This window comes from Bufo gargarizans, chromosome 3 (assembly GCF_014858855.1).
Source record: "Bufo gargarizans isolate SCDJY-AF-19 chromosome 3, ASM1485885v1, whole genome shotgun sequence".
Lineage (NCBI taxonomy): Eukaryota > Metazoa > Chordata > Amphibia > Anura > Bufonidae > Bufo > Bufo gargarizans.
In genome coordinates this window covers 594,796,463-594,817,005 of record NC_058082.1, presented here as the reverse complement: position 1 = coordinate 594,817,005, position 20,543 = coordinate 594,796,463, and the positions used below count along the sequence as shown (strand labels likewise).

The window sequence follows — 20,543 nt, the reverse complement described above, 5'->3', positions numbered from 1 at the left end:
ACTGGACACAAAACCGCAGCTTGCAGCGGTTTTGTGTCTGGTCACAAAATGTAATGCCTCCGGAACGGAAAACATCCTGATGCATCCTAAACGGATATCTTTTCATTCAGAAGGCATGAGGACCAAACAGAATTTTTTTTCCTGTAATGAGATCCTCTGCCGGTTCTCAATACTGGAAAACAAAAAGGCAAGTAAGTAGCCTTAGGGCTCATTCACACAACCATATGAATGGTTCCGCAAAATTGCGGAACAGATGCGGACTTATTCATTTCAATGGGGCCGCAAAAGATGCGGACAACGTGTGCTTTCCGCATCCGTAGTTCCGTTCCGCGGCCCCACAAAAAAATATAGAGCTTGTCCTATTCTTAAAAAATAACAAAAAATGTAGAGGTTCACCCAATAGCTGCCACGGATATGGTGCAATTGCGGATAAGAATAGGCATTTTCTATGATAGTGGCGGCATGTGCGGTCCGCAAATTGTGGAACAATCAAGGGTTGGTATCTGTGTTTTGCAGATTCGCAGTTTGCGGATCAGCAAAACACTACGGTCATGTAAATGCCCCTCTAGACTGTGTTGAAAATGTATAGTCAGGTCCATAAATATTGGGACATCGACACAATTCTAACATTTTTGGCTCTGTACACCACCACAATGGATTTGAAAGGACACAAACAAGACGTGCTTTAACTGCAGACTGTCAGCTGTAATTTGATGGTATTTACATCCAAATCAGGTGACTTATGGGATGGAAGATACTTCGGCCCATAAAACCTGCCCCTTACCTTACTGCCCCCACCTGTACCACAATTAACAGACAGAGACATCTTCTTGGGAAAAGAGCCTTCTCGGCCAATTTATTAAACAACATCAATTATCACTTAACAGAAATACGTAATAACACGCATAACATATCAATTACCATAACATATGAACCATTGCATAGGATCCTAGAAGGCAACAGGTAAGCTGTGCTCTCCACCATTCACCTCCACTTGTCATACCGCCTTACCCTCGGCCGCGGTCACCGACCCGAGAGCACCGAATCCTCCATACTGTAATTGATCTCCCCTGTAGGCCCATCTGCCCAACAGGAGCCCCATGCACAAGCTTACCGAACCTCCTGAGATGCACACTCCACCTTGGCATGCACCTATTAAACTTATCATTGCCTTCCAGGACCCTCCATTACCACGCCACTGCAAACTCATCAACCCCAGCCACTATACTGGGCGGGCGGGAGGGAAAAACTTTCTCCTTCTTCCACGAGCGGCGTCTGCCAAACTCCGCCCCCCGCTCCCCTCATATACTGCCCGGGAACCATGACCATGACCCCTCCCCTCACCTAAACTTTAACCCTCAACTGCCTAACTTCCCCCCAAGTCACACAGCACTATGCTAAGGCTGCGCCTAGCTCCGTTGCTCCCATGACTTATGGGATGGAAGATACTTCGGCCCATAAAACCTGCCCCTTACCTTACTGCCCCCACCTGTACCACAATTAACAGACAGAGACATCTTCTTGGGAAAAGAGCCTTCTCGGCCAATTTATTAAACAACATCAATTATCACTTAACAGAAATACGTAATAACACGCATAACATATCAATTACCATAACATATGAACCATTGCATAGGATCCTAGAAGGCAACAGGTAAGCTGTGCTCTCCACCATTCACCTCCACTTGTCATACCGCCTTACCCTCGGCCGCGGTCACCGACCCGAGAGCACCGAATCCTCCATACTGTAATTGATCTCCCCTGTAGGCCCATCTGCCCAACAGGAGCCCCATGCACAAGCTTACCGAACCTCCTGAGATGCACACTCCACCTTGGCATGCACCTATTAAACTTATCATTGCCTTCCAGGACCCTCCATTACCACGCCACGAACGACCATAGGAGACACCTCACCTATGGGAGTCCCGCCACACACGAAGAGCCGTCTCCAGACCCTCCTGAATCCCTAAGGCCCACATATCAATTCCCACCTCGTTCAGGTGAACACCATCAGACCTAAGGAACTGAGGCGAGGCCGCCTCCAGCTCCCGGTGCCGCACCACAATTCCACCATGGCGTCTCACAAAGCGCCCAACCTCCCTATTAAGCTTAGCCCGAGCCTTGTTAAGACGGTCCACCGACCTCGCAAAACGCCACACCCGCCGAGCCACCACCTCGGACCAAACCACCAACATACCCGGAACATCAGACCACAAACGCAATAAATCTAACTTATATCCCGAATCACCTCCCTAGTACTGCGAACACCCAGATCATTTCCCCCAACATGCAATACAACAATATCAGGTGACCTATCCAACGAGACCGAAGAATGAAATTCCGGAAGCACCCTACCCCACAAAAGGCCCCGTATACCAATCCAGCGCACTTGCATGTCAGCCGGGTCAAACCCCAATTGCCGTCCGTTCCTCCGCACGTCCGCCCGCAATGCTCCCCAGTACACGTAGGAATGTCCGAAGATCCATGCCATACAAGCCGACCCTGTAAACACAAAAATCAAACACCAACTCACTAATCAGCTGAACAAAATTCCGTATAACAACTGAACTTTGTTCTCCTTGGACTCACAACATATGAGGACGAACATACGATTGATAACATCTAGATTCCCACCGGCCAATCCGCTTAATGGCCTCCTCCCCCAGGCCCCATCTGGCCGCCTCCGTTGCCGCCCCAATCCTAAAGGAATGAGACGCAAAGTCCTGCGCCGGATAACCCGCTGCAACCAAACATTTCCGAAAAACCGCAACAAATTGATACCGTGACAAAGCCGACCCATCCACATGCATCAACAACGAACCCTCCACATCCGGCCTAACCGCCAACAACTCCTCCACACACCTGACCGGACACAACAACGACCCAAGCAACGGGCGCAGTATAATAACCACCCCTTTGCCCTCCTGATCCGTTTTCGACCTGCGCAATACACAACGCAAACCTCCCCCAGAAAAACACACATCCTGCCGCAACAAACCGCCCCCACACGACCGACTTCCCGACACCAATTCAGACACCCTGAAGGCCCCGAAAAAGGCCAGGGAAAAAGCAGCCCTAAACAAACAAACCTCATAAGGTGTCAAACACACCCCACAAACCGTCTCCCACAACGACTGCAACACTGCCCACGAAACTGGCCTACGAGTGTCTGGCCGAGCGGCACTTCGCCTATAACCCTTCAAAGCCTGCCGTACCAGAAAACATTTAGACACATCCACAAGCCCCCGCAACCGCAACCAAAAGGTGACAGCCGCCACCCGCTTGGAAACCACCGAAACCGACACCCCCGAACTATAAGACAAACCGATAAAATATACTAACAACATCTGAAAATCTTCCACTACCTCACAACCCCCCACCTGATCCAGCAACTGCTCCCACTGAGACCACACCGAAGAATACGCCAACCACGTACTCCTACTCACGGACCGGCGAATCAACTCAGAGGAAACCCCAAGGCCACGTTCCAGAGCCACTGAGGACATGGTAGACCCAACTCGTCCGCATCCGGCACCAGCCCGCGAAAACGATCCCACTGGAAACGAGAGAGTGAATCAGCGATGTCATTATCAACACCCGGGACATGCACAGCCACAAAACAAGAATTCAATCGCAAACCGCTAAGAACTAAATGGCGAAGCAAGCGCAACACCGGAGGCGAATTAGCCGACTGACTGTTAATCGCCTGAACCACCCCCATGTTGTCACAGCAAAATCTCACTCTTTTATTCCTGAGCACATCCCCCCACAATTCAACAGACAAAACAATTGGAAACAATTCCAACAAAACCAAATTCCTCAAAAACCCCGCTTCCACCCAAACATCCGGCCAGGCACCTGCACTCCACTGCCCCCCACAAAAGGCCCCGTAACCACAAGACCCCGACGCATCCGTACACAGCTCCAAATCAACACTGGCAACAGGCGCCCCCATCCACACCGAACGCCCATTAAATTCTCCCAAAAAACGCTCCCACACCAGCAAGTCATCCCGAACCTCGGACGATAATCTCAAAAAATGGAAAGGCCTCTGCACACCTGCCGTCGCCATGGCCAAGCGCCTGCAGAAAACCCGACCCATTGGCAGAATTCTGCACGCAAAATTCAGCTTCCCTAAAACAGACTGCACCTTTCGCAATTGCACCTTTTTTGCCTTTCTCAAGAAAGTAATATCCGCGCGCAAATCCGCCACCTTTTCCTCCGGCAACCTACACTCCATGGCCACACTATCAATCACTATACCCAAAAATTTTACAGAAGTCGCTGGACCCTCCGTCTTTTCCGGTGCCAAAGGGACCCCCAATCGACCAGCTATGCTCTCCATTGTGTGCAACAACACCGAACAAACTCGCGACCCAGCAGGTCCCATAAACAAAAAATCGTCAAGATAATGTAAAACGGAAGTCCAACCCGCCTCCTGCTTCACCACCCACTCCAAGAAAGAAGCAAACTTCTCAAACAAAGAACATGAGATTGCACAACCCATCGGCAAACAACAATCAACATAAAAACTGCCCTCCCACTTAAATCCCAACAAATGACAACTATCCGGATGAATGGGTAATAAACGGAAGGCAGCCTCTATATCCGTCTTCGCCAACAAAGCCCCCTTTCCAAAACGACGCACCCATCGAACCGCCTCATCAAACGAAGTATACGAAACCGAACAAAGCTCCTCAGCAATACCATCATTAACAGAACTACCCTCAGGAAACGACAAGTGGTGTATGAGCCTAAACTTGCCCGTCTCTTTTTTAGGAACCAAACCCAAAGGTGACACCCACAGACCCGACAACGGGGATTCCGCAAACGGGCCAGCGACCCGCCCCGCCGCGACCTCCTTACCAATCTTATCCGCCACCACGTCCGGCCTACGCAAAGCCGACGCCAGGTTACGGGGAGCCACCACCGGACTAACTGAAAAACACGGGATCCGAAAACCATCCCTGAAACCAACGAACAACAATGCAGCTGCAGCCCTATCTGGGTACCTCTCTAACCACGGCACCATCTCTTCCACCTTCACCGGTGTCACCCCTCTTCTGCGCCCCATCAACTCCTTTACCTCGCCCACGCTTGAAACACCGTGACAGACTGTGAGACCCACCACATCCGGAACATTCATGCTTGAACCGGCAGTCGGCGAGGTATCTGCAATAACCCTCATTGAACTGCCAGCAGCACCCCTTTTTCTGCCCGCTACCAGGCTCGGACGCCGAGGAAGCCCCGGCCGCCCCACGAAAGGACTGATGACCCGCCTTTGGAGCGGCCATAAGCCGCATCCAAAGCCCAATGTCTTTATGATCCCAACGAATACTCGCCCGGACCGCCTTTCGCTGACGAAATTGTTCGTCGTACCTCAGCCATGCCACACCCCCATAAGTCCTGTAGGCCTCACCAATGGCATCCATGTAACAGAAAAGAGCGGAACAGTGTTCCGGCGCTTTCTCACCCACCACACTTGCCAGAATGGCAAAAGCCTGCAGCCAATTTAAATACGTCCGCGGTATCAACCGATACCGACGCTTCTCTTCCTCTTCCTTTTTGGACTCATCAGGCTTAACCCTATCCAAATTAAACTTCTCCAACTGGAGCAACGAGAATATCTCCACGTACTCGTCCCTCCAAATCTTCTCCCTAACCTCCGCCTTCAAATGAGCCCCCAGCGGCCCCTCAAAGCAGACGTAAACCTCACCCCTAGCCGCGTCCGCCAACCGCACCTCATCCACAACCTTACCTTTCCCACCAACACCGACCGACACTTCCCCAGCCACCGGAACCGCCAAATCCACCCCAACGCTACTTGCGCCGGCCCCGCCAGACTGACACCCCATACCACCGGACGTTACCGGAGCCCACACATCCGTCGGCGACTCCCGAACACCCGACCCCAATCTGGATAACAGCGACACCATCCCCTCCAGCAATTCCTGCGCCAACCCCTGGCCCTGCAAACACCACCCCCCACCACACGCTCAACAGGAGCCTGTTGCTGACCCGAAGGTCCCTCACCTGACCGGCCCTGAGGTATCCGCCCAGCAGCTGCGGTCCGCCCAGATCCTCCTGCCATCGATGGTCCGCTCAGCGCCGCCGCCGGACCGGCTCCATCCTCGTCCATCCGCCCGTCGTCCGCTTCCCAGTCGTCCTGACTCACTTCGCCGTCTTCCACCTCCACATCCGCCAGCCGTCCAGGCCCACCGCTAGGCGGCCGCTGCACCTCGCCTCCCCCGGCAACCGACGCCACCCAGCTCCGTCCAGGCTCACCGGCAGGAGAACCGGCAGCCGCCAAGCAAATAAGTCCTTCCCTGGCGTCGTCCTGTACTGCAGAGCCTCCTGATCCATCTCCCACAGCCAGAGCATCCTGCTGCACCGACCCGCCTGCAGTACCAGGAACGGCCACCGGTGTCGCTGTTGAGCTCCGCCTGCTCCCCTGCCTCCTCACAGAAGAAGAATGCCGCCGGCCCTGAGCCAGGGGCCGCGGCGCAACTCGCTCCACCGCCGGCGACAGAAGCTGATCCAGGCCCCCACCGCCAGGCTGTGGGGCCGCACGCACATCCCCCAACCTCGGCCGACTCACCCCTCGCTCCAAAGGTAAGGGACGCTGGCTGGCTCGCTCCCCCTCAGATAAGGCCTCCAGGGAAGGCGCCGCTCCGCCATACCTCCCCACACGCCGCGAATGGGACAAGGCAACGGGTGCAACCCGGACCTCTCCCGCTGATGCCCGGCGCCGACCAGGATTCCTCCCACTGCGGCGGCAAGGCACCGGACTCACTGCCCTCGCCGCCCGCACTGGAGGGTCCCTGCTGGGGCTCCTTAAGCGCCGCCGCACCCGTGGGGTAGCCTCAGGGCTCAGTCTCTCAGGGGGTACAGACCTCCTAGCCCTAGGCCTCGCAACAGGGGCGGCCGGTGTGGGAACCGGACCCGCCAAAACAGCCTGCAGACTCTGCTGTAACCAGTCGGCCCCATGTCTCTCCGCTGCCATCCTCACTGCCCCCAATAACTCCTCTAAAGCCGCCATTAGACTCACAGAGCTCGCCAGACACGGAAAAAACTTTCTCCTTCTTCCACGAGCGGCGTCTGCCAAACTCCGCCCCCTGCTCCCCTCATATACTGCCCGGGAACCATGACCATGACCCCTCCCCTCACCTAAACTTTAACCCTCAACTGCCTAACTTCCCCCCAAGTCACACAGCACTATGCTAAGGCTGCGCCTAGCTCCGTTGCTCCCATGAACGGTGCAGGAATTACAACAGTTTGCATATGTGCCTCCCACTTGTGCACTACACACACAGACCACCAACTTCAATGAAACTGTGTAATGCTTAATTTCTCCTGTGGTGGTGCTGCAGGGAATGGAACACTTATTTTCAATATGACACCTTGTGTTCAATTGTACAACCCGTTTCCAGGATTTTGATATTGATCAACTATCTTCAGGCCATCAACATTAGATCTGTGAGGGTATGAAAGCGCTCCTTCCTGCTGTTCAGCTGTTTTCTTGCTCTCTTGGTAGCTGCACTGCACTTAGCAGCTCCATCCAATACACAGTGCATGGACCTGTGTAGTTCCAAAACAGCTGATTGGCTGAGGGGTGGGGTATCGAATAACAGTTTGATATTGATGGCCTAAATCAGGGATGGCCAACCTGCGGCTCTCCAGCTGTTGCAACACTACAACTCCCAGCATGCCCAGACTGCCTACAGCTATCAGCCTACAGCAGTGCATGGTGGGAGTTGTAGTTTTACAACAGCTGGAGAGCCGCCGGTTGGCCATCCCTGGCCTAAATTAATACAATACACCTATCTACCACTAGGGGACACTTTTGAGTAAAATAAAGGGCTTGTACTCTATGTTGTTACTGGCCACATTTCCCAACAGCACGCCATGTGGTTCGATATGGTACTGCAAATAAAATTTAATGAGTGGTTTAAGTTCATTTTTTTAAAGGGATTCGCTGGGATTACATGAGTGAGGATAACAGGACTGAGCGTGTTCACCACTGAACTTTTATTAAGATTTAGTTGTGTGCTCAGTACTTCAAGTCTGTGGGTGCAATGAGATCGGACTCACTTATTTTTTATTCCCTGTAGGAATTATTGTGATATTGCACAGAGATGTGGGGAGGCTGGAGACTTAGGAGGAGGAACAGCAAATAAAGTTCAGTGTGGATAAACGTGGGGCCGAGGAAGTGAAATGTACAATTATATATTAAAGGGGTTGGCCACTTTCTGGGTACCTGTGACCAATGTGAAGGGAAGATGACTATATGGCACCTACTAATATAGCCTTTGTGTGCCATAAGCCATACCCTCACATAAAGGTTCTGTCCTCAAGATGGCTGCTTATGTAGGGTCATGTGACCAGGCAAATCTCCCCCGTGTGATGTCTCCTCTTTTCAAAAGCAGTGTTTTTAAATTGAGGAGATATTACATGGAGGAGATATTACATGGAGGTGATTTGCCTGATCACATGACCCTCCATGAGAAGACATTTTATGGACAAGACCTCTGTGTGGACAGCACAAAAGACTTGGCAAACAAATGGGAAATATCCTTATGAAATATAGAAAACGGTGCAGAAAGGTTATATTAATAAGTGCCATATAATCATCTTACAAACACATCATTCAACAGTAACCAAAAAGTGGCAGCCACCTCGAAATCCAAATCAATATAATCCAAATATATCCAAAAATCCAAAAAGATCAATATAATCCAAGTAATTTTGCTAGGTGCGAGAAGAACAGGAATGACACTTTCAGGTTCTGGATAAACATGTGGCAGTTCCTAGTGGTCCAGAGGCCGTTAATAATTGCATGTTTATTAGGCCTGTGAGACATGGGGCCTTTGTGTAAATCTAAGACCTCATTACCATCACAGCACAACAGATGCATACCACTATTAATCAATTCCTAAACTGGAAAGAACGCTTGCGCAGCAATCTTAATTTTAATGTCACTGCAGCTTCTAATTGAAGCCCCGGCTTACGCATAGTTGGGATTTTTTCTTTTATCATCATCTCGCTAATACAGCCTAAAAGTAACGCAAGGCATGAAGGTAGGATATATAACGTGATAAGACAGAAGGGACAGGAAGATGAAAGACTCATATAGACGGTACAATGGTATGCAAATAGAAAAACATGAAAGTAAGAAAGAAAAGCAGAGCAACCTTTTATGTGAGAGACTATGGGAAATGAAATTACACATACTGTAAGCGCGAAAGAGTCCAGGAATGCCAGAAGAAAAACTTCTCAGATTCCGATCCTTATAATATAACGTTGTCTACAAGGGGCAGTATTACAGTATTATATTGTATATAGGAGCAGTATTATAGTAGTTATATTCCTGTACATAGGAGCAGTATTATAGTAGTTATATTCCTGTACATAGGAGCAGTATTATAGTAGTTATATTCCTGTACATAGGAGACAGTATTATAGTAGTTATATTCCTGTACATAGGAGCAGTATTATAGCAGTTATATTCTTGTACATAGGAGCAGTATTATAGTAATTATATTTTTATACATAGGTGCAGTATTATAGTAGTTATATTCTTGTACATAGGAGCAGTATTATAGTAGTTATATTCCTGTACATAGGAGCAGTATTATAGTAGTTATTTTCTTATACATAGGTGCAGTATTATAGTAATTATATTTTTATACATAGGTGCAGTATTATAGTAGTTATATTCTTGTACATAGGTGCAGTATTATAGTAATTATATTATTATACATAGGAGCAGTATTACAGTAGTTATATTCTTATACATAGGAGACAGTATTATAGTAGTTATATTCTTGTACATAGGAGGCAGTATTATAGTAGTTATATTCTTGTACTTAGGAGCAGTATTATAGTAGTTATATTCTTGTACATAGGAGCAGTATTATAGTAGTTATATTCTTGTACATAGGTGCACTATTATAGTAGTTATATTCTTGTACATAGGAGGCAGTATTATAGTAGTTATATTCTTATACATAGGTGCACTATTATAGTAGTTATATTCTTATACATAGGTGCAGTATTATAGTAATTATATTATTATACATAGGAGCAGTATTACAGTAGTTATATTCTTATACATAGGAGACAGTATTATAGTAGTTATATTCTTGTACATTGGAGCAGTATTATAGTAGTTATATTCTTGTACATAGGAGCAGTATTATAGTAGTTATATTCTTGTACATAGGAGGCAGTATTATAGAAGTTATATTCTAGTACATAGGAGATAGCATTACAGCAGTTATATTCTAGTACAAAGAGGCAGTATTATAGTAATTAGCTATAGTCATGATCATTGAGGCAGTATTATAGATATTATATTCTTGTACATAGAAGGCAGTGTTATAGTAGTTATTAGTTATATTCTTGATCATTGAGGCAGTATTATAGATATTATATTCTTGTACATGGGGCAGTGTTGTAGAATTTTTACTTGATTGTTGTAAATTTTGAAATCTACCGGTATATGGCTAAACCACTGTACAAAACAAGCACTTTTTTTCCTTCTGTGTCATTCCCCTACTTCATAGATTGTAGACTCTTGTAAGCAGAGCACTCACTCCTATTGGTTGAACTGTTAGGATACTTTCACACTAGCGTTTTTACTGGATCCGGCAGGGTTCAGGAAAAATGCTTCTGTTACTGATAATACAACTGTCTGCATCCGTTATGAACGGATCCGGTTGGATTATCTTTAACATAGCCAAGACGGATGCGTCATGAATTCCATTGAAAGTCAATGGGGGACGGATCTGTTTTCTATTGTGTCTGAGAAAATGGATCTGTCCCCATTGACTTACATTGTGAGTCGTGACAGATCCGTCTTGCTCCACACCACATCACGGACAGAAAAACTAGCAGTATGGGGACACAACCAAACGGAACGGAATGCATTCTGCTGCACTCCGTTTTGTTCAGTTCAGTTTTGTCCCCATTGACGGATCTCAATAGTGTAAAGGGAAAGTGCAGATGTGAAACTAGCCTATGTAATGTCTGATTTTGTCTGTACATGTACTGTACCCTCTTACCGTAAAGTGTTACAGAATATGTTGGTGCTATATATATATACTGTATATACAGTCATTAGGGATGAGCGAACTCGAACTGTATAGTTCGGGTTCGTACCGAATTTTGGGGTGTCCGTGACACGGACCCGAACCCGGACATTTTCGTAAAAGTCCGGGTTCGGGTTCGGTGTTCGTCGCTTTCTTCGCGCTTTTGTGACGCTTTCTTGGCGCTTTTTGAAAGGCTGCAAAGCAGCCAATCAACAAGCGTCATACTACTTGCCCCAAGAGGCCATCACAGCCATGCCTACTATTGGCATGGCTGTGATTGGCCAGAGCACCATGTGACCCAGCCTCTATTTAAGCTGGAGTCACATAGCGCCGCCCGTCACTCTGCTCTGATTAGCGTAGGGAGAGGTTGCGGCTGCGACAGTAGGGCGAGATTAGGCAGATTAACTCCTCCAAAGGACTTGATTAACTGATCGATCTGCAGCTGTGGATCATTGAGCTGCTGATCCTCAATTGCTCACTGTTTTTAGGCTGCCCAGACCGTTTGTCAGTCACATTTTTCTGGGGTGATCGGCGGCCATTTTGTGTCTTGTGGTGCGCCAGCACAAGCTGCGACCAAGTGCATTTAACCCTCAATGGTGTGGTTGTTTTTTGGCTAAAGCCTACATCAGGGTGAAGCTGTCACACCAAGTGCATTTAACCAGCAATAGTCTGTTCATTTTTTGGCCATATACAAAATCAGGGGCAAGCTGCGCCTGTCACCAAGTGCATTTAACCCTCAATGGTGTGGTTGTTTTTTGGCTAAAGCCTACATCAGGGTGAAGCTGTCACACCAAGTGCATTTAACCAGCAATAGTCTGTTCATTTTTTGGCCATATACTAAATCAGGGGCAAGCTGCGCCTGTCACCAAGTGCATTTAACCCTCAATGGTGTGGTTGTTTTTTGGCTAAAGCCTACATCAGGGTGAAGCTGTCACACCAAGTGCATTTAACCAGCAATAGTCTGTTTATTTTTTGGCCATATCCCAGTCTAATTCTGTCACTAAATCCATACCGGTCACCCAGCGCCTAAATACTAGGCCTCAAATTTATATCCCGCTAAATCTGTCCTTAGTGCTGTAGCTGGGCGAGTTATTTAGTGTCCGTTCAAGCACATTTCTTGTTCTGGGTTGAAATACAATTCCCAATTTAGCAATTTCATAATTTAGTGGTTTCTGCTATATCAGAGCTATTTGAAATCTATCCCTAAAAGGGTATATAATATTCAAGGTGCACATTGGGTCATTCAGAATAACTTCACACACACCCGCTACTGTGTATTTCCAAGTCTAATTCTGGCACTAAACCCATACCTGTCACCCAGCGCCTAAATACTAGGCCTCAAATTTATATCCCGCTAAATCTGTCCCTAGTGCTGTAGCTGGGCGAGTTATTTAGTGTCCGTTCAAGCACATTTCTTGTTCTGGGTTGAAATACAATTCCCAATTTAGCAATTTCATAATTTAGTGGTTTCTGCTATATCAGAGCTATTTGAAATCTATCCCTAAAAGGGTATATAATATTCAAGGTGCACATAGGGTCATTCAGAATAACTTCACACACACGCTACTGTGCATATCCCAGTCTAATTCTGTCACTAAATCCATACCGGTCACCCAGCGCCTAAATACTAGGCCTCAAACGCAGCCGCCTGTCTACAGCCAATGTGGACAAGCTGACGTTCATAAAAATGAACCAGGCATGGATCCCACAGGATCTGTCCGTCCCTTGTCCAGATTAGACATTAACTACCTCCCCTTAACCATATATTATTGGACTCCAGGGCACTTCCTCATTCAATCCTATTTTTATTTTCATTTTACCATTATATTGCGAGGCTACCCAAAGTTGAATGAACCTCTCCTCTGTCTGGGTGCCGGGGCCTAAATATATGCCAATGGACTGTTCCAATGTTGGGTGACGTGAAGCCTGATTCTCTGCTATGACATGCAGACTGATTCTCTGCTGACATGAAGCCAGATCCTCTGTTACGGGACCTCTCTCCTCTGCCTGTGTGCTGGGCCTAAATTTATGAAAATGGACTCTTACAGTGGTGGGTGACGTGAAGCCTGATTCTCTGCTATGATATGAAGACTGATTCTCTGCTGACATGAAGCCAGATTGTCTGTTACGGGACCTCTCTCCTCTGCCTGGGTGCTGGGCCTAAATATATGCCAATGGACTGTTGCAGTGGTGGCTGACGTGAAGCCTCATTCTCTGCTATGACATGCAGACTGATTCTCTGCTGACATGAAGCCAGATTGTCTGTTACGGGACCTCTCTCCTCTGCCTGGGTGCTGGGTAGTGTTGAGCGCGAATATTCGAAAAGCAAATTTTTTTCGCGAATATCGCAACTTCGCGATTTCGCGAATATTTCGAATATAGTGCTATATATTCGTAAAAACGAATATTCGTTTTTTGTTTTTTTCCCCCCCCCCACAAAATTACAGTACACATATAATTGATTGTTTCCCAAAGGTCCAACAGCTCAGATCTTACTCACATTGCCTAGAAAGTGATTGAGGCGCGAATCTTCGTAAGGCGATGTTATTAGCGCACATGCGAATATCGGCACGTCCCAGAACAGAGGCAAAGGGCTTTGCATTCATACATTAGTGAATTGAGTTGCGAATCTTCGTAAGGCGATTTTATTAGCGCACATGCGAATATCGGCACGTCCCAGAACAGAGGCAAAGGGCTTTGCATTCATACATTAGTGAATTGAGTTGCGAATCTTCGTAAGGCGATTTTATTAGCGCACATGCGAATATCTACACTTGTCCCAGAACAGAGGCAAAGGGCTTTGCATTCATACATTAGTGATTGAATTGAGCTGCGAATCTTCGTAAGGCGATTTTATTAACGCAAATGCAAATATCTACACTTGTCCCCAGAACAGAGAGGCAAAGGCCTGTGCATTCATATAGTATAGCACCATATTCGCGAATACGTAGAACTTCGTAAAATTCGATTTACGAATATTCGTATTTTTTATTTTACTTTCCACCTTACAGATTACATTGATCTGTACTCTGTCAACTACTGTCATCACCCCCCACTGTATCTCGATTGATTCCCAAAAGTCTCACATTCCCTAGAAAGTGATTGAGGTGCGAATCTTCGTAAGGCGATTTTATTAGCGCACATGCGAATATCTACACTTGTCCCAGAACAGAGGCAAAGGGCATTGCATTCATACATTAGTGATTGAATTGAGTTGCGAATCCGTAAGGCGATTTCATTAGCGCACATGTGAATTTTGCATAGCATATGTATTATGCGATAATTCGAATTATCGCATATGCGAAATAATAACGAATTTGAATAATCGCGAATATTTTACGAATATTCTTTCGAATATTCACAAAATTTCGCGAATTCGAATATGGGACATGCCGCTCAACACTAGTGCTGGGCCTAAATTTATGACAATGGACTGTTGCAGTGGTGGCTGACGTGAAGCCTCATTCTCTGCTATGACATGCAGACTGATTCTCTGCTGACATGAAGCCAGATTCTCTGTTACGGGACCTCTCTCCTCTGCCTGTGTGTGTGCTGGGCCTAAATATATGCCAATGGACTGTTGCAGTGGTGGCTGACGTGAAGCCTCATTCTCTGCTATGACATGCAGACTAATTCTCTGCTGACATGAAGCCAGATTCTCTGTTACGGGACCTCTCTCCTCTGCCTGGGTTCCGGGGCCTAAATATCTGAGAATGGACTGTTCCAGTGGTGGGTGACGGGAAGCCAGATTCTCTGCTATGGAACCTCTCTCCAATTGATTTTGGTTAATTTTTATTTATTTAATTTTTATTTTAATTCATTTCCCTATCCACATTTGTTTGCAGGGGATTTACCTACATGTTGCTGCCTTTTGCAGCCCTCTAGCTCTTTCCTGGGCTGTTTTACAGCCTTTTTAGTGCCGAAAAGTTCGGGTCCCCATTGACTTCAATGGGGTTCGGGTTCGGGACGAAGTTCGGATCGGGTTCGGATCCCGAACCCGAACATTTCCGGGATGTTCGGCCGAACTTCTCGAACCCGAACATCCAGGTGTTCGCTCAACTCTAACAGTCATGTGAAAAAATTAGGACACCCTTTGAAAGCATGTGGTTTTTTGTAACATTTTTAATAAAAGGTTATTTCATCTCCGTTTCAACAATACAGAGAGATTAAAGTAATCCGACTAAACAAAGAAAACTGAAGAAAAGTCTTTTCAAGATCTTCTGTAAATGTCATTCTACAAAAATGCCTATTCTAACTGAGGAAAAAGATAGGACACCCTTGCCCCTAATAGCGAGTGTTACCTCCTTTGGCTGAAATAACTGCAGTGAGACGGTTCTTGTAGCCATCTACCAGTCTTCGACATCGGTCTGAGGAAATTTTACCCCACTCCTCAATGCAGAACTTTTTCAGCTGTGAGATGTTTGAGGGGTTTCTTGCACGTACAGCCCTTTTCAAGTCACCCCACAGCATCTCAATGGGATTCAAATCTGGACTTTGACTTGGCCATTCCAGGACTCTCCATTTCTTCTTTTTCAGCCAATCTTTGGTTGATTTACTAGTATGTTTTGGGTCATTGTCATGTTGCATGGTCCAGTTCCACTTCAGCTTTAATTTTCTAACTGATGGTCTCACATGTTCTTCAAGCACCTTCTGATACACAGTAGAATTCATCGTGGATTCTATGATGGTGAGCTGACCAGGTCCTGCTGCAGCAAAGCAGCCCCAAACCATGACACTTCCACCTCCATGCTTCACAGTTGGTATGAGGTTCTTTTCTTGGAATGCTGTGTTTGGTTTACGCCAAACATGTCCTCTGCTGTTGTGTCCAAATAATTCAATTTTGGACTCATCTGTCCAAAGAACATTATTCCAGAAGTCCTGGTCTTTGTCAACTTTATCTCTGGCAAATGTCAGTCTGGCCTCGATGTTTCTCTTGGAAAGCAAAGGTTTCCTCCTTGCACACCTCCCATGCAAGTTAAACTTGTACAGTCTCTTTCTGATTGTAGAGGCATGTACTTCTACATCAACAGTAGCCAGAGCCTGCTGTAGTTCTCGAGATGACACTTTAGGGTTTTTGGAGACCTCTTTTAGCATCTTGCGGTCTGCTCTTGGGGTGAACTTGCTGGGGCGACCAGTCCTGGGCATGTTGGCAGTTGTTTTGAAAGCCCTCCACTTGTAGACTATCTTCCGGACAGTGGAATGGCTGATTTCAAAATCTTTTGAGATCTTTTTAAATCCCTTCCCAGACTCATAGGCTGCTACAATCTTTTTCCTGAAGTCCTCTGACAGCTCTTTTGCTCTCACCATGGTGCTCACTCTCACTTCAACAGTCAGGAGCACACCAAACTAAATGTCTGAGGTTTAAATAGGGCAAGCCTCATTCAACATGCAGAGTAACGATCTACTAATTATGTGCACCTGGTGTGATATACCTGTGTGAGATCTGAGCCAATTTAAGAGGGAATACATGTGAGGGTGTCCTATCTTTTTCCTCAGTTAGAATAGGCATTTTTGTAGAATGACATTTACAGAAGATCTTGAAAAGACTTTTCTTCAGTTTTCTTTGTTTAGTTGGATTACTTTAATCTCTCTGTATTGTTGAAACGGAGATGAAATAACCTTTTATTAAAAATGTTACAAAAAACCACATGCTTTCAAAGGGTGTCCTAATTTTTTCACATGACTGTATATATATACAGTACAGACCAAAAGTTTGGACACACCTTCTCATTCAAAGAGTTTTCTTTATTTTCATGACTATGAAGGCATCAAAACTATGAATTAACACATGTGGAATTATATACATAACAAACAAGTGTGAAACAACTGAAAATATGTCATATTCTAGGTTCTTCAAAGTAGCCACCTTTTGCTTTGATTACTGCTTTGCACACTCTTGGCATTCTCTTGATGAGCTTCAAGAGGTAGTCCCCTGAAATGGTCTTTCAACAGTCTTGAAGGAGTTCCTAGAGATGCTTAGCACTTGTTGGCCCTTTTGCCTTCACTCTGCGGTCCAGCTCACCCCAAACCATCTCGATTGGGTTCAGGTCCGGTGACTGTGGAGGCCAGGTCATCTGGTGCAGCACCCCATCACTCTCCTTCATGGTCAAATAGCCCTTACTTTCAAAGTTTTCCCAATTTTTCGGCTGCCTGACTGACCTTAATTTCTTAAAGTAATGATGGCCACTCGTTTTTCTTTACTTAGCTGCTTTTTTCTTGCCATAATACAAATTCTAACAGTCTATTCAGTAGGACTATCAGCTGTGTATCCACCTGACTCCTCCACAACGCAACTGATGGTCCCAACCCCATTTATAAGGCAAGAAATCCCACTTATTAAACCTGACAGGGCACACCTGTGAAGTGAAAACCATTTCAGGTGACTACCTCTTGAAGCTCATCAAGAGAATGCCAAGAGTGTGCAAAGCAGTAATCAAAGCAAAAGGTGGCTACTTTGAAGTACCTAGAATATGACATATTTTCAGTTGTTTCACACTTGTTTGTTATGTATATAATTCCACATGTGTTAATTCATAGTTTTGATGCCTTCAGTGTGAATCTACAATTTTCATAGTCATGAAAATAAAGAAAACTCTTTGAATGAGAAGGTGTGTCCAAACTTTTGGTCTGTACTGTGTATATATATATATATATATATATATATATATAATATTCAGAAAGTCTTCTAACCTTTTAACTCTTTTCACATTTTCTTAAGTTGCAGCCTTCTGGTAAAATAAAAAAAAATCTAGTTTTCCCCATCAATCTGCACTCAAAACCCCATCATGAATAACTAAATATTTGAATGTTTTTTTGAATGTATTAAAAAAGAAAAACTAAAATTTCCCATACACTAAAATATACTAAAATTTAACAAGGACAAGTGTTCAGACCCTTTGATACTTGAAATTTAGTTCTGGGGCCTCCCATGTCTCTTGGCCATCTCTGAAATGTTTCTACACCTTGACTAGAGTCCACCTGTAGTAAATTCAGCTGACTGGACATAGTTCTCAAGAGCACAGTGGCCTTGGTAAGAGAAGTGACCAAGTACCTAATTGTCACTCTGGATGACCTCCAAGATCCTGTATGCAGATCTGAGAAACTTCCATAAGGTCAACCATCATGGCAGCACTTCACCAACTTGGGCACTATGGTCACAAAGAAGCCTCTCCTCAGTAAAAGACACATGAAAGCCCATCTGGAGTTTGCAAAAAAAACACCCAAAGGACTCCTAGATAGTGAGAAACAAGATTTTCTGGTCTGATGAAACCAAGACTGAACTTTTTCACCTCAATTCTAAGCATCATGTCTGGAGGAAACCAGTCACTGCTCATCACCTGCCTAATACCATCCCTACAGTGAAGCATGTTGGAGGCAGCATCGTGCTGTGGGGGTGTTTTCCAACAGCTGGGACAGGTAGGCTGGTTAGGGAGACTGATCAAGGTTGAGGGAAAGCTGAATGGTACAAAGTACAGAGATATTCTTAATGAAAACCTGATTCATAGTGCTCTGGACAGCCTGGGCCGAAGGTTCACCTTCCAACAAGACAATGACCCTAAGCACACAGCCAAGACAATACAGGAGTGATTTAGAGACAACTCTGTCAATGTCCTTGAGTGGCCCAACTAGAGCCCTGACTTGAACCCAATCAAAATCTCTGTAGAGATCTGAAAATGGCTGTCTGTTGATGGTTCCCATCCAACCTGAAAGAGCTTCAGAGGATCTGTAGAGAAGAATGGCAGAAAATCCCCATTTCCAGGTGTGCAAACCTTGTGCCATCATATCCAAGATGACTGGAGGCTGTAATCTCTGCCAAAGGGGCTTCAACTAAGTCCTGAGTAAAGGGTCTGAATACTTATGTCAATGCAAGATTTTAGTTTTTCCTTTTCAACAAATTAGAAAAGATTTGCAACATTCTGTTTTCACTTTCTCATTATGGGATATTGAGTGCAGAATGATGGGGAACAACTTGAGTTTTTTTGTGATTTTAGCTAGTGTTGAGCAATTTGGGTTCGGACTGCTCCATCTGAACCCGATTAATTTCGAAACGTTTATAATATGCGCTCCGTACTGCAGTAAAATATATGGGCTCTGCTGAGGTCTTCTTCTAGCCACAAGTAACGTGAGACTTGCTTAGTCTCGTGCCTGAGACGTTACAGTTTGGTTCAAAATCCAAAGCTGAACTCAGCTTTGTTAATTAGGCAGTAATGTATGCATGCACAGAACCGAACTGTAACGTCACAGGCACGAGACTATGCAAGTCTTGTGTTAGTCGTGGCTATAAGAAGAAGAAAGCCTCAGCGGAGCCCATATTATAAACAAAGTTTTGAAATGATTCGGGTTCAGATAGAGCAATCCAAACCTAAATCGCTCAACACTAATTTTAGCACAAGGATGTAACATAACAAAATATAAGAAAAGCGAAAGGGTATGAAGACTATCAGAAAGCACTGTAAATAAAGATTACTATTATTATATGTGTTCAACATATTGATAATTATCAGACAGGTGGATGCCTCTTCTGTGGAGACTGAGCAGAAGGGAACAGTCAAGAACCTCATGGACTATAGGGGGATCCAGAGAGGAAGACCTTCTTTGACATCTATTTATCTTGATAGGGCCTATAGAAAGAAATTGTTCATCTGTGACAACCCATTTAACCTTCTGTCTATTGTTAGGATTCCTCTTATGGTCAGTAGTCAGTTTCGATCTCAATCCCAAAAGGTTTTGGTATAGGAAGTGCCTAGAAAATTTAATACTGGACAAGAATATGAACCTGGACCTTGATATAGTACTAGGTAAGACCTTCCATGTTTACTCACTGTCATCATTCCATCTAGAAGACCGGTCTCAGGCTTGGGTGGTGCTTGAAGACGTTCCATAGACCACCTGTCAACCACGGATGACACTTGAGGATTGTCAATGTTAAGCAGGCGGAATCCAGTCATATTAACTCCACTGTATCTGTATGGCTCGAGGTCAAGAGCAAAGAGGTCCTACAAGACAAGACATAAATTATACATGAGTCCGAGCAAAGCTTACACAGATTACAAAGAGATTTACACCTGACACTTGAATATAAAGAGTTCACAGTAGCTCTGGCGTGATGTTAATGAACTACGAAGATCAGGATGAACAGTACTCTGCTCTATCTTAGAAAAGGGGCAACAAACCCCTGGTAAAAAAAAGTTTTATAAATTGTACATTAAAGGAGCTTTCTTAAGAAATATGTACATTTTAACATAGTGTGGCATTGCTACTTAGGCACTGTAAAATATGCAGAAACATTTTCATCCATGAGATGGGTGCAATTTAATGGTTTACGTGACAACATATATATTAAATGTATAAAAGGGTTACTCTAATATTAGTGGAAAACAATGAAAATCAGACCTCATATAATACATGACAATCTCTTTCTAACAAAGCTAGAACCAGCACTGTACCGCATGT

General features: G+C 45.4%; 1 protein-coding gene across 1 annotated transcript in view; it reads right to left on the bottom strand.

Moving 5' to 3' along the window:
- The window catches only part of GRIK1 (glutamate ionotropic receptor kainate type subunit 1), a 248,600-nt gene that overhangs the window by 150,960 nt on the left and 77,097 nt on the right, over positions 1 to 20,543 (bottom strand). Inside the window, exon 5 of the mRNA XM_044287731.1 lies at positions 19,913 to 20,086. Within this exon, the coding sequence (XP_044143666.1) occupies positions 19,913 to 20,086 (174 nt within the window). The remainder of the gene's footprint in view (positions 1 to 19,912; positions 20,087 to 20,543) is intronic.